General features: G+C 38.3%; 1 protein-coding gene across 1 annotated transcript in view; it reads right to left on the bottom strand.

Moving 5' to 3' along the window:
• Window positions 1–19797, bottom strand: part of aff2 (AF4/FMR2 family, member 2) — a 199441-nt gene that overhangs the window by 42514 nt on the left and 137130 nt on the right. The window contains exon 9 of the mRNA XM_057349347.1: window positions 17917–17954. Within this exon, the coding sequence (XP_057205330.1) occupies window positions 17917–17954 (38 nt within the window). The remainder of the gene's footprint in view (window positions 1–17916; window positions 17955–19797) is intronic.

Raw genomic sequence — 19797 nt, 5'->3', positions numbered from 1 at the left:
ACGTGAAATGCAAATAGTGACATACAGACTGCTGCCAGAAAAAAAGTGGGTGACGGATAAATCCCTGTTCATTGGTCTCATTTCACAACTGTGTGAGAAGACCAATTAACAAAATAAAATACACTTGCATATAATAATGCTTAATGATTTCACCAGATCATTTTGTTATTTATTTCTGTTGTTAATTAGATTGCAAAATATACATGAAAAACAAACAAACAATGAAAATACAATGTAGTGGAACTATCTGTTAAGTTTTTTTTAAAAGGGTCATATGACACAGCTAAAACGAATATTATCGTTTGTTTTAGATGTAATGCAATGTGTATACACGATTTAAGGTTCAAAAAGACTGTATTTTCCACATACTGTGCATGTTAATATCTCCTCTGAAACACACTGATTTTTTACAAAGCTCATTGCTCTGAAAAGCGAGGTGTGCTATGATTGGCCAGTTAACCAGTGCGTAGAGATTGGTCGAATACTGCAAGCGTGTGACGGATATGTATTACCATATACTTACCATACTCTTACCATATTTGGAACATCAGGTTCCAAAGTAATTGTACTGACAGGTACACCCACCTTACTTGCGTATACATTTGGGCGGTCTTAGTCAAATCATACCACAAACTGACGTAGATTTGTGGGGGTGTGGTTACACGAGGCATTTCAGGCAGGTCTGGGTGAACATTCGCTTTGAGATAGAATGCATCTTTTGTTCCGACACTTTAATATTCGCATTTCTAATACATGCACGGGCAACTTATAACACACCAAAGACACAGAAAAACACGTATTTCCGCCATATGACCCCTTTAACAGTAATATAGTTCTGTTCCGACAGGGTAGGTGAGTATAGGTGAATTTGTCATCTCAGATATACCGTCCAAGATTTTATAAATAAAATCATAAAAGTTCATTTTCTTGTTAAACACAATATTCTGACTGCATAGCACCTTCATCATGGATTTAGAGATTGTTTTGACAACTTTCGTGTTAAAATAACAGTCGGTGGTTGAAATTCTATTAACATCCAACCTGACATTAAAATCAAATTTAATTAATATGATAAGAGATATGATATCCTAATCAACTCTGTTAAAAAAATAATACGGATGCTACAAGATCTCATTTTATGAACACTTTCTAGTAAATGAGACTGCGTGAGCAGACAGAGGACTAGCTGTGAAGGTGTCATGGCTCTGCTTCCTTAGTCATGTTTTTCTTGGTCCTGTAGCAGAGCCATGACAAAGTCTTTGGTTATGTGTGGAGAGAAACTTATTGTTGTCCTTTGGACAATAATATACGTTCTCTCCAGTGTCTTGTCATTGGCCCAGCTCCTCTCGTTTCCTTGTTATCTTTCCCTAAGTGTTTGATTACCCTCACCTGCCCTGTGTCGTTATCCCTCATTTGTGTTTCCCTATATATACCCTCTTGTTTCTTTGTCCTGTGCTCGTGTATTACGTTGTGTTTGCGTTGTGGGTGTGCTCATGGTCCTGTGTTACCCTGGTTCCTGTTCTGTGCCTTGTCCTTTATTCGTGAGTTGTGTTTTTAGTCTTAGTCACCCTGCCGTGTTGTTTTTTTGTAAGACGTTGTGTCGTGCCTTGTTTTGTTAGCTTGTTTTTGCCCCCCTGTGGGAAGTGTTTTGTTTCAGTTTTTTATCTCAGTTTCGTTTTCCCCATTGTGGGTGTTTTTGTTTTGTGTTTTTTGTAGAATAATATTATCTGTTAACCCCTTCACTGCCTGCCTGCGCTTGGGTTCTTCTGCCAGTCCGCCAATCCGTGACAGAAGGGGCATCTGTACATCCAGTCTGGTATAGCTCAGATGGGACGTGCTTTATAACAAAGACGGCAGTTCAGGGAAGCCATATGTGGAAGACTTCAGGATGTTGGCTGACTAGCGGTGCACTATGGGAAATTTACACAGTGAAACGTTTTGTCAGAGTAAGCTTGGGGAATTTCTCTTTAACTTGTTTTTATATGTATTGCTTGCGGACCAGCTTCCTATTTAGTTTGTTTTGCTGTGTTGCACCCTGGCACACCTCTGATGCACTTTAAAAAACCTCAGCCTACTAAAATGAAAAGCTTAAGTTTAATTATTGCCTTAAATTTTTATTGGTGTCGCTTTATTTTTTTCCACTTTGAATTTAATTACTGCTAAAGAAAACCAACTCTTACAACTTATAAAACTGAGTAAAAATGACATTGTGACAAGATAAATAAATAGAAATAAACTTGGATGTAAGATAATAAAATGGAATCAAACTACGGTACATAATTCAAAGTCATGTTGCTTGATCTCCTGTCAGCTCTGAGAGAGGAGCAAAATATTAACAGGCTGTAATGGAGTCCTGTGTGAATCTGAACACATCCCAATAACAGGAGAGAGAGAGAGTTATGAGGCGAATGTGGGTCACTGAAATAAATTGCCCAGCACTCATTTTAAAAGCAGCGCCTGTCTGCTGGCTGGAAAAACGGTGTCAACATCACTGCAGCTATGACAGAATGTGTATTAAATGTATTAGTAAGATGTACATTTGCAAATAAATGAAGTCAATTTGATAGTTTTGTTTGTAGCTTTCACTCTTTCTTTAAAGTACCACCTGGATGTTATCTAATTCAATGACCTTCAAACAAGGTTAAGTCACTGTATGTCTGATATGTAACAAAATCTGCAAGGTTAACATTATGAAAGCCGTTTTAGTCGTGTAATGCAGATAAATGTTATTGTCGGATCTCCAGCAGTTGCTGGTGAATGCCTCAGAGACACATTCGATGTAAACCAGGATGATGAATAGCAGGTCTATACAGAACCAGAGTCTCACGTGTCTGATAGATGTACAGCGAGATACGAAATTGAAAGGTGGGTGTTCTGACTTCACCTCTTCATACTGATAAATAGGGTGTTTGTTTTCCAAAATCAACTCTGCTTTGACAAAAATCCAAGCTTTTGAAGATCCATATACAAATCTTTCTCACATAATCTTTCCACACTGACAGCTAATGATGTTTGATTGTGTCTCCTGTATCTATCGCTATTCTGTTTTCCAAATCTCGCGTTCTGATACATTTTGAAACAAATAAGAGCATTTAGGTCTGAGGGAGCACCATTTCACCGACCTTAACCTCTAGACAATTTAGCTAAACAGTTCGCTACTAGACTCAATCCAACTGATCCCACGTTTTATCCAGCAATACTTTCTTCATCCATTTACCTGTTGTTTGGCACTAACTGTCATACATTTCTGGCTCATAGAAAGGTGCTCTTTTGATGTGGGTGTGAGGAGAAACAGCGAGTGAAAAGAGACGCTTCATAGTTCTTAAGACCTCTGAGTCATGTTCATTTTTTCCCATCAGTAAAGACATAAATCAGCTTTTGCGGCATCATCGCCAAACATCCTACTCACACTGGCTTCAAAGAACATATACAGTGACAAAAATTACCGCTGTAATAAAACATCTCAAACATTAAATAACAAAGCAAATAAATCTCATGTTGTATTCATACTGAAGCAGTATATGCAATACACTCAAAAACAAAACAAAACAAAACAAAACAAAAGAAAAGAAAACGCAACACAACACAACACAACAAAACAAAACAAAACAAAACAAAACAAAACAAAACAAAACAAAACAAAACAAAACAAAAAGCAAAGCAAAGCAAAGCAAAGCAAAGCAAAACAAAACAAAACAGAAAACGCAACACAACAAAACAAAGCAAAACAAAACAGAAAACGCAATACAAAACAAAACAAAACAAAATAAAAAACAAAACAATGAAATGTCTCAGTGGTTTTGTGTCCACACAATAAAAGTCAATGGGGACCGATGAAGCTTGGTTACCAACATTCTTTAAAATATCTTCTTTTGTGTTTTGCAGAATTTTCTTTTTTGGGTTATCGTTACTTTTAACAAAGACTGTCAACAAATTCCATCCATATCCATATCCATATAATCAAGAACAAACATTTCTATCCATTTTCCCATCCATCCCTGCACAACCTATTCCCGCAGACAAATCCTCACTTGACGCCTGCTCATTCCTTATCCGCACAAGTTCACCACTTAAACGCCACCTCCTTACTAGAGCAGTCAAAGTGAGATATCACTCAACGTGCTTATGGGGTACATAGAGGGAGCAAAACAGAGAGATTTATGTTACAGCGGGGTGCTTTAAGAGTGTCTGACAGGCCTACAAAGATTGAGGTGAATTATTACGCTATGGCATCACAGAGGTAAACACAGAGTGACTGAGAGATACATTATAACAACACACGCTGCAAACCGGGATAGACGTGAATCTAAAGCCTTGTGTGTGAGTGAGAGCTATGATATTTACATCAAAAGGTACAAAACTTGACTGACAAGCAAATAAGAAAGAACTGTGTGTTTGTCCACACAATGAACAAACATACTGAAAGCACGTCTTTGACCTGAAGCCCTGAAATCAAACTATCTCTTGTGTTACAATAACATCACCAGACTGAAGTACTTATGCACAAACCTCAAGACCTCAATAAAAACCATCTTGACTTTGCAAGCTCATTGCAGTTTGGCTCGAGAAAAATTGAATTGCTTTGAATTTTGTTTATGGCACTGGGATTTGTTTGGTTTTGTCTGAAAGTGAGTCTGAATATCTCGGGAATGACCTGACATCTGTAAAGCAAACGTCATCCACCAGTGAAATATTTCCCAACCACAAAATGATCAACACGACAGTGTTTGTGAGGTATCAGATGAGGTGATCGTCATGGCAACACTTACTGTGTGTGGACATCTGGCGGTTCTTGTAATGGTACTGCTGTTTATTAATGCACCATTGATGGCATTTGGTGGCTCAGATGCATATGCACCCAGAAAAAAAGAGAATTTATGAAAAGTATGCAAACTCATGCAATAAAACATGAATACAGAGTAACAAACTTCAGGACTTAAGGGGGCGACAGAGCTACATTCAAATATGTTGAAAAAAGTTGCAATATTACTATCAATTTTCTACTACAACTCTAGCTTATCATAAAAAGTTGAATTGAAAGAAAAACTGGGGGTAGATGAAGACAAAATGCCTGGAAGCGTCTGCATTCACATACTTGTAAATATATTTTACAACACAATACAAAAAGTCCCGCGTTGAAGTCACGAGAGCCAACTGTGATGTTTTGATTGGAGGAGGATAAAAAAAACAGGAGGCAATGTGTTTATACACATTACAAGACTAAACAAATGATCAACCGTAATAGAGATCATGATCTGCCCACAATATCAGTAAATTAATTTACTTCTCAGGACATTATTCTGATATCAACATACACCGTATCGTGTCCACAAGGCAGTGCATAGGTCAAGATCTGTGATAAAGATAGCTGAACCGTTACAAGCATTTCTCCTGAATACCATTTGCAGTTCTAATGAGTTTGGTCTTTTTGCAAAGCCTTCAGGCATTATGTAGATAAAGATCCAAACAAAGATTTTCTCAGAGATCTGATAAATGTATATGTTGGGAAAAATGCCAAGCTATTTTCGTGGAGCATAATCTTAAGCAAATATCAAAAGTTTGAACCAAGTGTAATGCATTATCAAAATATTAAAATCAATGAGTAATTTTACGATTCACAGAAACTGATGTGCAGACAGCTAAGATGACGTGAGCTGGGGATGTGCACCTGTTGTTCTGCATTACGCTTGTGTGTGCATTGTTGTACAGTCCACTTTATACAGCAACACAAAATGGGAATACCAACATTGCATTTAGGGTTGGGCCGATAAACGATGCCATCGTCCATCGCCGATGGCTGATAGACATGATGATGTTGAGCTGGCATCTTGATTCCAACAAATGTTTCACTTTCGTCACGTGACTCTCGCTGCTCTGTGCTGCGGGTTGCGCGTTGTAAACAAATAAGAACAAGGCTAATGCTGGGTTCAAACCAAACGCGAACAATCGCGTTCCACGCTCTTTGTTATGTTGGGTTCACACCAAACGCGATTATTACTCGCGGGAAAAGTGCGTTATTTTGCAAGAGTGATGCGAAATGACAAATATTTTCAACCTTCGCGGAAGACAAGATTGAAGTCATTCGCACCGCCTGCCGCGAGTTCGCATCTGTACGCGTCTTTGCATTGACTTTGTATGTAATTTACTCACGCAAAACGCTTAATTCGCGTTTGGTGTGAACCAAGTGTAAGAGGTATAAAACCTTGCACTGTGCAGATCAGACTATCCTGACTTTAAAACTGTAGCTCGCACTGTATAAAGAGGACGCGCAGTTTGCGCAGACCCACCTGACTTTAGAACTGTATAAAGAAGATGCCTGTCTGCGCAGCGCACGTTGTATAAAGCAGACACGCCTCACTTCGTAACTCTTTTAATGAATATAACAACAGAATAAGAATACAATCAAGCCTCACTTTATAACTGTGAAGCTCGCACTGTACAGATGCCTGAATTGATAACTGGCCAGCTTGCGCTGTATAAAGATGTGTCTCTGCGCAGCTCGTGCCAGATGCGCCTCACTTTAAAACACCGCAGGGCGATGTCATCATCCATCGCGATGTTTCACTATGGCCATCGTCCGATGCTAATTGCAGCTGTAAAATTATCAATATTTTTCCTGTGTTTTACACAAGCATCTCATCAATTCATCTATACATTGTTATTTACATGTTTGCATTTAAGATCAAGTTTACACTGTTTAAACAATTTGTCTTTAAAAGTCTACAGCTCTAAAGTCCTATCACTCTAATCCACTTTTCCAAGTAGAAAACTGAAAAAGCCACCTTTACGTTTAATAGAACTCAGTACAAGCCTTTGATATCTGATGGGTCAGAAATTGTCAGCTACAGGAGGTCAAGGTCAAGTGGAGAGCCATGTGTGTTGAATGACATATTTCCGGCACAGGAGAACAGAATTTCTCCAAGTCTGACTGCTTGACGTGCTCGAGTTACATTTATATCAATATCAAAGGCCGCAGGACACAGGGCTTAGCTTCGGCCCAGCTGTGAGGGCGGCTCGGCTGCCAAACGGCGAGCACCAATTAGCTTGAACCTGCCAAAAGCACATCAGCCGCTGACGGATTCACACTCAGCCAAAAAAAGTCAAAGTGAACACTGCGCTCACTAATGTAGATCCATTCCTACTGACCTCAGAACAGTGTCAGGGCCAATAGACTTTCACTCACCTAATACAAATAATCCCCACATTTGATTGACACCTGTTGTTAGGGCAAGAAGAGCAGCGCACACATACTTTGATTCAAAGACATCCAATTTGTTTTATTCAAAGACATCCAAGTTCGCTACTACTAGTGATCTGGCTTTTTTCTTTCTGACAAACAATAAAACAAGGAACAATCCTATAAACTTGTATTGTAGGGACTTGAGTTATATTTAAACCTGAAAAATGCTGGGTTGTTTTCAGCCCATGGTTGGGAAAAATATGAACAAAACCAATTGTAACAACCTAGCAACCACCAAGAATGCCCTAGCAACTGTACGGCAACACCTCAATAACCAATCACTTACTTTTCTTCAGCAAGTAAACAAATCTAGTTAAAATATGAATATCTCAAGCAGTGACGATTTTCTCTCAATTCCGACCATTCTGAAAAACAGTTTTTAAGATTGTTTAAACTCACGCTGAGACCTCACAGCAACATCAGTCCCACGACTGCTATCTTATTTTCCAATACATCCTGTCAAAACAAATTTTAAATCATCTACTAAAAGCGCAGCTCCACATTAAGCTCTGTTTATAGCTCATATCCACTCGCTGCATATAATTCAGTAAAGTAATTCGGTTGAAGTGATGTTACAGAAATAAGAATACCAAGCATCTGCTGTAATTGATGGATAATCCTTGGCAAAAACTAAGCAGTTTGAGCAAACACTGAACAGTTTGTTCTTTGATTTTGGAAGCAGAGTCCACCACCTGCTCCTTTTGGACTTGGATGGTAATATATCTGATGGAGATTAAGGCTTAATTGAGTCGATAGTTGATTTATCAACTGTAACTTGCATTGGTTTTGGACATTTTTCCGCAGTTCGCTCCAGCTTGCAGAGTTTGAGAGGCGATAAGTCTTTCGAGTGTTTCTGAATTCTGACAGTCAAATCAATCTAACGTTGAGAAATGTGTGAGGGAGATCAAATAATGCTTTTGATGCTACTCACTTAACCATGTAGGAAGTTGCAGGGTTGCATCATAACACGTTGAAGACTCGCCAGACACAAGTAAACAGAGAATCTGTTGTTTATATTGTGCAAATTATTGTTGAGTCTGAAAGAAAGTAATAAAAAAACTTTTTGGAAACGTAAATAGACTTGAAAGGAAGAAACTGTTTACTGGCTTTTAAAACTGCTCATCGAGCTTGTAAATGATTCCAACAGAATCTCATGGCAATTCGTAACTATTTTACGAGGTGACTAATTCGTTTGAATTCGTACAATTCTATTGGTACATTGACTGTAACTATCATCTTTCACATGTGCTGGAGAAGACTTTGCGCAGCGGTCTGACTCTCCCGTCATCAATAGAAGATCCTGCCCTAACACATTATCAAAAAATGAATGCAACTCTGGACGGTAATAAACGTTGTGACATTGCAGAAGCTTATCGAAACGATGCCACGGTGAATGCGTGGCGTAATCAAAGCGGTCCAACAAAATATTGACGGTCCAACAAAATATTAGAGTGTGACTTTTTTTTGGATGGGCAGTGTAAATTCATAAAATTTGACACGTCATATAGTTGTATATTCGAGATCAGACTTTGACAGAAATCAAACTTAGATTTTTTTGAACAATATGTGTATTTGCCAGGATGTTGTTATGTGGTTTCTAAGACGTTCTTAGCGGTTTTAAGGTGTCGATTTGCATTTGTGGTTTATGTAGCTGCTTGCTGACACAGTCAAATGTCACTCACAAGTTTCTCTTGACATGGCTCGCGTCTCTCCCGTGATGAAAATCAATTTTGTAATATTGTAAATACCAAAAATGATTACTGATATTGTGGTAATAATATGCATGTTTTAAATCTGCTTTTAAACAATCAACAGCTTCTGTTTGACAATCCAACAAAATAGTTATTTCAGTAAGCTTCATCAATGTACATCGTATTGAGAAAAATTGCAATAACTATGTATTATAAAAGCATATTGAGTCATTCGTTCATTAATTTATTGATTTATTTTGATTTATTTCTATTTACTACAGTAACCATTGCTTATTGCATGTAAAGCTGCTGAAAAGCGCTACATAAATCAAATTGAATTAAAACGTTTTTTTTTCCAAAGAAAAACAAAACACTACTCTCAATAATTGCAAACACAAACTGTCCGGATGAGTTATAAATCAAAGTTTATGAGTATTGTGCACTATGAGCAATAGTAATAGTGACACCAACACTAATAATTCAATAATTCTGTCTTAAAGGCATAGTTCACCCAAAAATGACAATTCTGTCATCCTTTACTCACCCTCCAAACCTATATAAATTTCTTTGTTCCGCTGAACACAAAAGAAGATATTTGGAAAAATGTCAGTAACCAAACTGATCTTATCCCCAATGACTCCCATAGTATTTATTTTCCCTATTACGGCAGTAAATGGGGATGAGAACTGTTTGGTTACTGACATTCTTCCAAATATCTTCCTTTGTGTTCAGCAGAACAAAAAAATGTATACAGGTTTGACACAATCTGAGGGTGAGTAAATGATGACAGAATTTTCATTTTTGGGTGAACTATCCCTTTAACAGGAACTGTCACTGGTCTGTACTGTGTCAAACGTCATCACAATTAAGTGGAACTCTCGCTCGTTCTGAACAATCTACTTTGACTTTGAAGACGGGTACAGCCAGATATCACATGACATTGAGACGTTACTGAAACATAACACCCTCCAGACAGTGTCTGTTTCTTTGCTTGTAGACATCTCACTGTCTTCTAAACCCTCTCCGTTTCTTTCTCTGTCTCCGTGTCATATATTCGTACTTTCTTTCATTGGTGTTAAGCTGCCTCTAAAAGCGCTTCTTGTCTGAGACGGGTGTTGTTTCATGTCACAGAGGCTCTGAAAACAGATGTTGCCTTTAAATCACGTTGAGCTCCGAGCCAACAGCTCGAGTGTACACCAGACAGCTATGTCAAAGCCCAAGAACTAGCTCTTATCTTCAACTGTGACATGCAGAGGACACCACGAATTAGCATAAAAAGTGCCTAGCGGAGTCTGTTTTAGCGCCGAGCGGACCGATGACCCTACCAACTAAGATCTTGCTACCTGCAGCTGGTCGAGAGATTAAACTGCAGTTATTGGTACTGAGGAACCTCGGCGGAGCCCACTTTAACCTCACGCATGAAATAGCTGAGAGGGGTCTCCGTTGAGTAAAGTAATTAAATGTGGCTGTCTGCCACCGTCGGGTGTATAAGACCTCCTGCGCCCTGGTCAGGTAGAGTAATTACCATTTTTCTCTCTCCATGTTTGATAAAAGACGACTATCTCTCTTTACCCTGGAAATCATCTGTGTCTAAGCTGGAAGGATGTAATACCTCTGAGGGCCTCCATATTTTTCCGCTATTCGACCCTTGACACAAAACGGATTGATGGTGCAGGAAGACCCTTTAACCAATGTGTATCAAATGACAGGATCTGCAGATAAATGCACATCCTGCACAATCAATTAATGGGGCGATTTTGCGAAACCACATCAAAGAATGAGGTCACGTTTTTGCCTTTAAACGCTAACTAGGTAGGCAGCTAACCAGATTTTGGAACAGAGGCAATACGTCACTTGTTGTGTTCTGTACCTGCTGTTCTCTATATAACGTAATGCACCAGGCTGCACCCTTTTGAAATACGGGAGCTGTTTTTGCGGTAAGCCATTAAAACATATTGTTTGGAACGAGCGGCGATGATGGCGATACGGCAGCTGATATGATACATAGCACAGTGAGGCGAGGAGACATGAATAATGATGGAGGAGAAAATAGAGGAAGGGGGATGGGGAGGGGAGGGAGCACACGCTTTTTTCCCTCCATCTCCATCTGCCTCTCTTTTCTGCCGCCCGGAGAAGCGCCTGATGTATTTGCTGCTTGGCTGCCCACAGAGATTGCTATCAGCCAAGACCCGTCTGTGGAGGTAAACTCAATACGCATATTTTCCCCTTCCAACCTTCATAACATTTACTTTCAAGCTCTCCGATTTGGCGCGCACGGACTCGTGTGAATTTTTAGAGTCGTAATAGTGTGCGAATCGAAAGCGTGACCGCTTGCTTTGGCCTCGCGGAGATGGGACACAAATGTAACGCAAGATGAACCGATCGATAGAGGTGTAATGTGGAAGCCGGGACCTCGGTTTGTGGTTGTGTTTTCGTTAATAAGACCGAAGCGCGAAGCCAATCACCATTTGTATGCGCAAAACGAATGTTAATGTTTCTGGCACATTCGAAGCGTCCAGATGGTGTTTCTAGAAACATTTAAAGTCGCTCCATGTAACAAACTCAATATCAGTTTGACTGACGTGATATCAGTGTGCAAGCTACTGCCTTAAAATCTAGTTGTCAACTAAGTATAACATTTAAATTCTCACTTCATGTGCCCTGTCAACACAACATTATGAGAAATGACAGATGGTGTTTTACTGTAAATGCTGTTAAATAAGAGTCGTACCTCCCATGGGATACTTTACTGTCTCTCAATTACTTCAAATGAAATATACGTTGTTAAAAACACATGTTAAGTTGGAGATGTGGTCTAATGGTTTGCACACATGCTCCTGACATGTTGAGTGATGGTTTTGATGTGGGAGATGTAGGTTTGAATACATCCTACAATTGACCCTTCACAAAGCCCGCCCCCTTTTACTATGTCCGACATCAGCCAAAACGCTCCCACTGCACTAAAGAACATTTAACGTGAAATAATCATTTCTGGAAAAAAATGACGTGTACTTTCAGCCAAAAGCAATAAGAAAGTCTGCAATATGCATTTATTCAGGATGTGAAAGTGACTCGGAATAAAGTAAACAAAAGAAAGATCGAAGCTCTAGCCAAACGAAGTGCTTGCTGTAACAACATAATGTCTGGATAGCGCCAATGGTTTCTGACACATTGTTTAGGCAACGGGTGAAACTGTGATTATGACCTAAAGATCAAATTTTACCCCCGATAAAATTCTGGCAGTTTTGATGAGATGCAGTCCTTTAGCACGGCTCATATGACAGTCAGTCTATGAGGTAAAACTCCGGACAAGTCTTGTATGAGTCTGTTTTAAGAAGTCTTTACTGTTGTACATTACGACAACTAAGATTTCACAGTGACATGACTTTTTAGCTGTTCGTACAGTGTGACGGCCAGCAACAATCACGATGAACTTTTTTAAAATCGCATAATGCGCAGCCGGTTAAACTCGATGGTTTGCTTGTCGGACTAAATGACGAATAGCAACCGGGGGGGGGATGGGGAGGTTTGGTAGGGGGCGCATAATATCGGCGTTATGATTGGTCCAGTCGCCTGTCGATCAAACTCCACGTGAAGGGCCAATTGGCCCTGATAAAAGATGGGTAGTATGATGGTAGAACTGTAGAAAACCAGTAAACAAGTTTAATTTTTTTAACACTCATAATGCAGTAGATATATTCGTTTCACTATCAGATGGCGAAAAATTTAGTAGAATAATGGTAAAATGTGACAATACATATAATATATTACAGTATATTGAAAATATATAGTGTCGTTTAATTTTAATAATAATTTTCAATTATTTGTATATTATTGATTAAACAATAAAATTGTATATTAAAATAAGAAAAATGTGCATTTTTATTTTATATTATTATATTAACCATGTTTTAATATATTAATTTTGTTTGTTAAAATTTAAATAAATTCATATTATAATATTATATAATGATTTTTACGTCGCTTATTTGCTTATTACGCAATTTTCTTTAAATTGAAAAAATATTGTATATAGTGTAGCAAAACCTGGTTTCTGCTGTTTTAAACCAATTAAAAAACAGAGTCGACATACGATTATGGTTGCCAGACAACCTCAAGCATCAAAAGCGCAAGCAATGTCAAACGTGTCTGCACTCTCTCACGCTGCTGCTACAAGCCCAGGTCTCAAACAGCTGACCTGCGAGGGGAGTGAGAGCTGTCCAAACAGACAGAAGGAGTCGGCTGAACAGCATGGCTGTGTTTGAGAGGTCAGATCTCCAGCACAGAGGCTAACAACAGGCTCCTGCTCTAGGGAAAAACAAGACCTTTAGATAACTGTAGCCACGAAGGCGCGAAACACAGGATTAAGTGGCACGGAAACTGAAAAAACTGCACAAAGGTGGGAAAAGCAATGTGTAAAAGTGTGAAAAAGCTAAAAATAAAAGTGCATTAATTTTAGGAGTATGAGATTCCTATCAACGTGTGCCCACGCAGTGCTTCTAAACAGTGGATAAACGGTGAAGCGGTTTCAAGTAAAAACATAATAAAAGAAAGAAAGAAGCAAACTTCTCAAGGAAGCCTCCTAAATCAAACTGACAGGTATTGAGTCCAGTTGCTATTTTTAAAAGGCTTTTTCAGAGACATTTCAGGCCAGAGAGTTTATCAAAGGCAAGGCAGCATTAAGCTTTATGAGCAATATTACAGCAACCTAGAGCGATTTAACACGGATGGTTTTACACACCTACAGTATGATGTTAAGCAGTTCATGTCCACTATTGTCCACCAAACCACCTGTCTTTACATTAACCCAAGCACTCAGTTGAGTTATGACTCAGTTTCACAGCAAGCTTTTCTACCCAAAGCATTAAAAACTAGAAGCACTGGAAAAAAACATAATTTTCCTACTCAGTGTTTTTATTTATTTATTTTTTAGGTACAAATATCCAAACATCATTAAAACAAGAAACATTTACTTGATGCGCAAGTAATTAAGTCTAGTTTTCAGAGAAATGCCAATGGGGTAAGAAAAATAAATATGATTTCCTGTAAAATTAAGTTTGTTTTTCTGCCCAATTAACAAATCGTTCTTTTTCCTCGTTTTAAGCATAACGCCTACTAAACTGTGTTAGATTCCACTGGAAAGGATAAAACAATTTCACATAACCAAGAGTGCGTTATGACCGTATATTAACAAAGCAGTGTGAAATTTGAATGGCGAGCCAATCCAGTTTTATGCAGTTTGAGATCTAAATTACACAGACGCTTAGCGATATTTGAAAATACATCTCATGCCGAGCCAGACTTGTTTTAATAACGCTCGAGGCATGTCACGAATGATGACATAACTATTGCAAGGTGTGACGCAAAACAAGCCATTCCAGCCGGAAAGACTCACATGTTATTCCTCGAGTCCCAGAAAATAATTACACACACAGAATGACCAGTGATGTTCAGAGTCTGTCTGGCTTTTAGCTCAATTGTGAAGCACAGTGCTGCCAGGCCATCCGAACCCTGGGGATGACCAGTCTCACGCCTGTGGACGGAAGGCAGTTTGCAGCAGTATGGAGCCCAGGGCTGAACTGTAGGGGGTGTTTTAATGGGCATATTTCGCTGTTAGGAGTGCGGATGCAGGAATCGAGGTAAACCCTCATGAACATCACAGGCCCTGGCGGATACATCACAAAAGTCTCAGTTCAGTGTTAATTAAAAACACAACAGGCTGTTTTAACACTATTCCTGAAACCTGATAATACTTGTTGATTGAGTGGCACAAATTCATTCAACGGTTTCATGGGGTTACTAAATTAAGTGAAAAGTCAAATCCGTAGTTATATGACTTTCAACGCTGCTGTAAGATATACGTTGAGATATACGTTAAATACTGTTAACATGTACTGTATTAAGATTATGGATGTGTAATGCGAATGCAGATTATAAAGCTAAAATAATCTAGATTTGGGTCATTTTGATGACAAATGTTTGCGTTCTTTTTGAAATCTTCAATAAAACGGACTTTTTGATCTCTTCTGAAACTCTTATGATGACATCTGTGAGACTTCTGGGTCTTTTTCTCAGGAGAAATTTCTGAGACAATTAATCAAAATGTTCCATTTAATTTCACCGATGTCGAGGAAATATAACTGAGTCGTCAAGAAAATCTCATCTGTGATTTTTCTTTTATGGGTAAACCTGGAAACGGGATTTTTTTTACTTGCTTCGGTAAGCAACCGCTTAGCAACCACCTAGCAACTGGCATAGCAATTCCCTAGCAACCACCTGCAACATCATGAGACTGGCGAATTCTGCATAGAAAAGCAAAATAAAAACATAAAAATCAGTTGCAAAAACAATTTTTAAAATGTATCAAAATAAATAGTATTTCATTATTATTATTTTATTCCGTCTTTTATCAAACAGGGGTTATATAAACTTTAACTACTTGGTGCTTCTACTATTACAAAATAACCACATTTTAAACATATCAAGTCAATGCTCTGAACCACTATTATTGTAATTATGAATGAGAATCCAGCCAAACCACCACCCACAATTCCCCCTTCCTGAAGCAAACCCAACGCTCGCCTCCCTAACTGCAGCAGGGACGAACCTCTACCCCTCACTCCCAGAGCCTGGAGCTCTGGCACTCAAGCCCACACCCACTACTGTGGGAACGACAGAGCAGCAGAAACGCTTCCAGCATCTCTGGTCCCAGACTCCCTCTGTGGGAACACGGCTGTAGGGCATGATTTCTCTCTGTCTCCTTAATGAGGCACCATTTGCACCTCCTGTTCCCAATCCCAAGCCATCAGGACCACCATTGCAGATAGAGTTTGTATGAAATCTGCTGTGCTATAATGCTAGAGTATGGAGGTATGTCCTTGACTAAAACTACTGGATATCTCTGGGACAAGATCGCAATAGAAATAATTAGAACATGTTATGTGCTCACAGAAAGTATGACATGTCCTTTTGCAATGCATTTCACACACATAATGTGACTAAAATATTCTCTACTTTATACAGTATACAGTATATATGACCTATAGGAGCCTATATCAGCAACAGGCAATGTCACAGCACCTTCACCTTTTCTGCTTGATAATTGGGGATAATACAAGTAGTCAAGTAGTCTACCTAAATATTATAATTCTGTCATTTATTTAAGAACACAATTATGTGTCCTGTGTCAAACAAAATGCAAAGTTTGTCCCATTATTTCAACCCATGTGATGGTAAAGTCTTTTTAAGCAAATTAAGGCAATATTGTGAAGTACGTTTTTAGTGTGATAATAAAGGGACAGTTCAAACGAAAATGAAAATTCTGTCATCATTTACTCACCCTCAAGTTGTTCCAAACTTGTATAAAGTTCTTTGTTCTGCTGAACACAAAGGAAGATATTTGGAAGAATGTCAGTAACCAAACAAATCTCATCCCTCATTTACTGCCATATATGTAAGGGAGAAGGTACAGGTGTTACGGAGGCCAGCTAGTGAAGAGCTGTGCAGTGTGTAAACCTCACTCCCTGATCTCAAGAGGCGCTCTAGCGACAGACGCTAGATGCTGAGGTCTTTAGCCTCCTCGTTAAAGCGCCCAACTCCCATGCTGGACCGACCTGGTTCGAGGCCCGCTTAGAGCGGTGCGAGTAGATCCGGTTACACAGACAGTCGGTTATCGCCCCGACAGTGTGATCAGGACCCGAAGCGGAAAAAAACTGGACATAAAATGTGAATTTGAAATATTTTATTAGCTTTAGCGAATTAGCGATTAGCTTATTTTTACCGAATGCAGACCTTCCGCGAGGAAAAGCAGTTTAGTTTCGGTTTTAAAGTAAGAAACGACGTTCAAACGTCACGAAGAGGCTAATTGGTTTAATCATTTGTAAATATAATGTCATTTATGTTATTAAAAGACATATTTATAATTCATTTTTGTGTAATATTAAACTGCCCCTCTCAAAATGATTTGCAGCATCCAGGTTACACGGTGTTACTAGTTTTGAGCGGTTGTTATTTGAAAATAACAACCCTTGGAATGTCGCGACTGGCCAATCAGAATCAAGCATTCAAATGAGCCTTGTAATAAAGGGAAAATAAATACTATGAGAGTCAATGGAGGATGAGATCTGTTACTGACATTCTTCCAAATATCGCCATTTGTGTTCAGCAGAACAAAGAAATGTATACAGGTTTGAAACAATCTGAGGGTGAGTAAATGATGACAGAATGTTCGTTTTTGGGTGAACTATCCCTTTAATTAGAAATGTAAAAAAACATTGGTTAAGCGATCATGTAAAAAGTCCACACATTGCGTTAAAATTATTATTTTTTGGTTTGCTAATGACAGTCGAACATCATTTTATGACGACACATACAACCTTGCATGCATGCATGAACAACCTATGGGGTGACATATTTCCAAGCAAAACTGAATATATAGTAAGAAACAATGTGGGGTGTGATTAGATCATGAAAATAGGCTGACATTACCGGTCAATATCATTTGTCTGCTGCCTCTGTGCCTATGCGGAAATCAATTTTTAAACGGCTTTGAACATTTAATGTTTAAAATACCACTATTTAATAAACGCTGATACATGTAACACATGATGCATACCATATGGAAAAAAACCTGAAAAGGGTGACTAGGGGTGTTTCAATCACCCCAAATAGACTTTTTTTATAATGTCCAACTGGACATCATCCCACATATAACATGCCTACAGTAACACAAAACCACAAAATATATGTACACAAAATATTTGACTGCAAAACGCTTCCATTGACCAATCAGCATCAAGCATTCCACAGAGAGCTATGCAATAAATGCCAGTTCTTCATTCTTTCATTTTCCTGCTGGCAACATCTACAATGCTTTATGCAACGACTATTTCCCAAGCTTTGTCTCTATACACAACCTGCTGTTTGCCCAACAGCCACACCGGCAGCACAGAATAAGAAATGAATTGGACTTGATTAGTCACTTACTTGAGTGCAGCGCTCCTGGGCTTGGGCTTCTCAGTGGCCTGTAAATAAAACAACAGCCCATCAGATTAAAGGTCAATACCTTCAAACAGAGAAAGAGAAACATCACAATATCGGAGTGTTTGCTGTTTTTCATATGGTCTCAGTCTGCCTTAGTTTAAATGAGAGTGTGGTACTTAGAGAGAACAGTTAAGCATGACCAGAAACAGTAGATCAATGCTGCCTGGGGTAAATTATATTGATTTTCTGCATTGTGGATTTCATTCAGGCGTAGTGTTTGTAAATTCCTGTGAGTTCTCTCACGTTAAGTAATTCATGTACAGTAGATCTTGCCTGTAGGCTTTTTAAGAAGTAATCAAACAAATATGGTCAGTTCACAATTATTACCCCTCATATATAAAATGAAATTATAGAGCATTAATGGGTGAATATATTTGTGTTGAACTGTCTTTTGTAATTCTCAAGTTTTGCATTTAATCAGAATTTTTGAAAAATCTCAGAAGTCTGCACTGAAAAAAAATCCTACGAAAAACACAAATTTTACAGCAGCTGGGGTGCTAGAAATATACCGTAAAATTACAGTTTGTCACGTAAAATGACATGTTTTTCATGTTTTTCTTTTAATTTCCAGTCTTTTTCTGTAATTTGACTTTTTTTTCTCTATTTAAAAATATGTGAAAAATCTAAAAAACAGTAAAATTACAGTTTTTTTACATTATACATGAAAATCTGTAATATTATAGTTTTTTTACAGTGTGAGAAAATGCAAAGACTCATGAAAGTTGTGAAAAAAATCAAGCTTATTCCATCATATAGCCTATTAATTGTTGTTTAAACATGAAGCTTGTTTTCTTTGGAGTATTTAAGATCTGCAAACATTCTTCGTGTTTGTCATTCTGACCCATTTGTCCCGTTTCTTCAAATAAATGCTTATAAAAACAGTTCACAGAAGGAATCAGAAATCATAATTTTGCTTAAACACATAGAAACTTAGAAAAAGAAAATGTTGAATAGAATAGAAAAAATAGAAAATATTTAGAAAATAGAAAATTTTGAAAAACTTAAAATGGTTTTCGAGTGGTCTCTTATTTGTGAGATTTTGCTTATTTATGCAATATATACAGTATATGCACTATAAATGTATAAAATTTACAAAATAACATGCTAAAAGTACTGTTGATATTCTAAAATATAATGTTAGTACCATTATGCATTAGTATTAACATGCATTTTTGCCATAGACTGTATAAAACATGGACGTAGTGTCCGTGATGTCACCCGTAGGCTTGTGAAGAGCCATTTTGAAGCCTAAAGTGGGCGGAGCCGGTCGTCGCCATCATTGGAAGTGCATCACCGCGCGTTACTCCCGGTTAATCGAAAATGGTCAAAAAGGCGGGACGTGGGTGGAGCTGAGGTGCCTGGTTGGTGAAACCACCTGTCACTCAAGTGTCACTCAAGTTGTCATGAAGGGCAAAATAAGTTATATAGACCAAAATCTTTTTTTGTACTAGGCTGTAAACATGTTTTTAGTGCTAATAAAGTTGGGCATTTTAACATGGGACTCAATCAGATTCTGCGGCCAATCAATGAATTGCAGTTTAAGTCACTTCTGTGTTGGTTTTACGAGAGAGACCGGAAGGTTGCTGCTCGATTTTTGCTTAAATATACTCGTGGCAGCAAATATCTAGTAAATCAAAAATCTCAGCGCTCAATAAAATGCATTTTTCCTTCATTTGCAGGTTAATTTGCCCATGACAGTGTGCAGTTTATTACATCTGATCTGTACATTTGTCTCAGAGCGACTTAAAGAGCGAATGACAGCGAATGCTTTACTACTGTTGCGCATGTAGTCTACCTACAAAATTCCATCTCTCAAGATAAATG

This window comes from Triplophysa rosa, linkage group LG13, assembly GCF_024868665.1.
Source record: "Triplophysa rosa linkage group LG13, Trosa_1v2, whole genome shotgun sequence".
In the NCBI taxonomy this organism is placed as follows: Eukaryota; Metazoa; Chordata; class Actinopteri; order Cypriniformes; family Nemacheilidae; genus Triplophysa; species Triplophysa rosa.
This window is presented reverse-complemented; position numbering and strand designations above follow the sequence as displayed.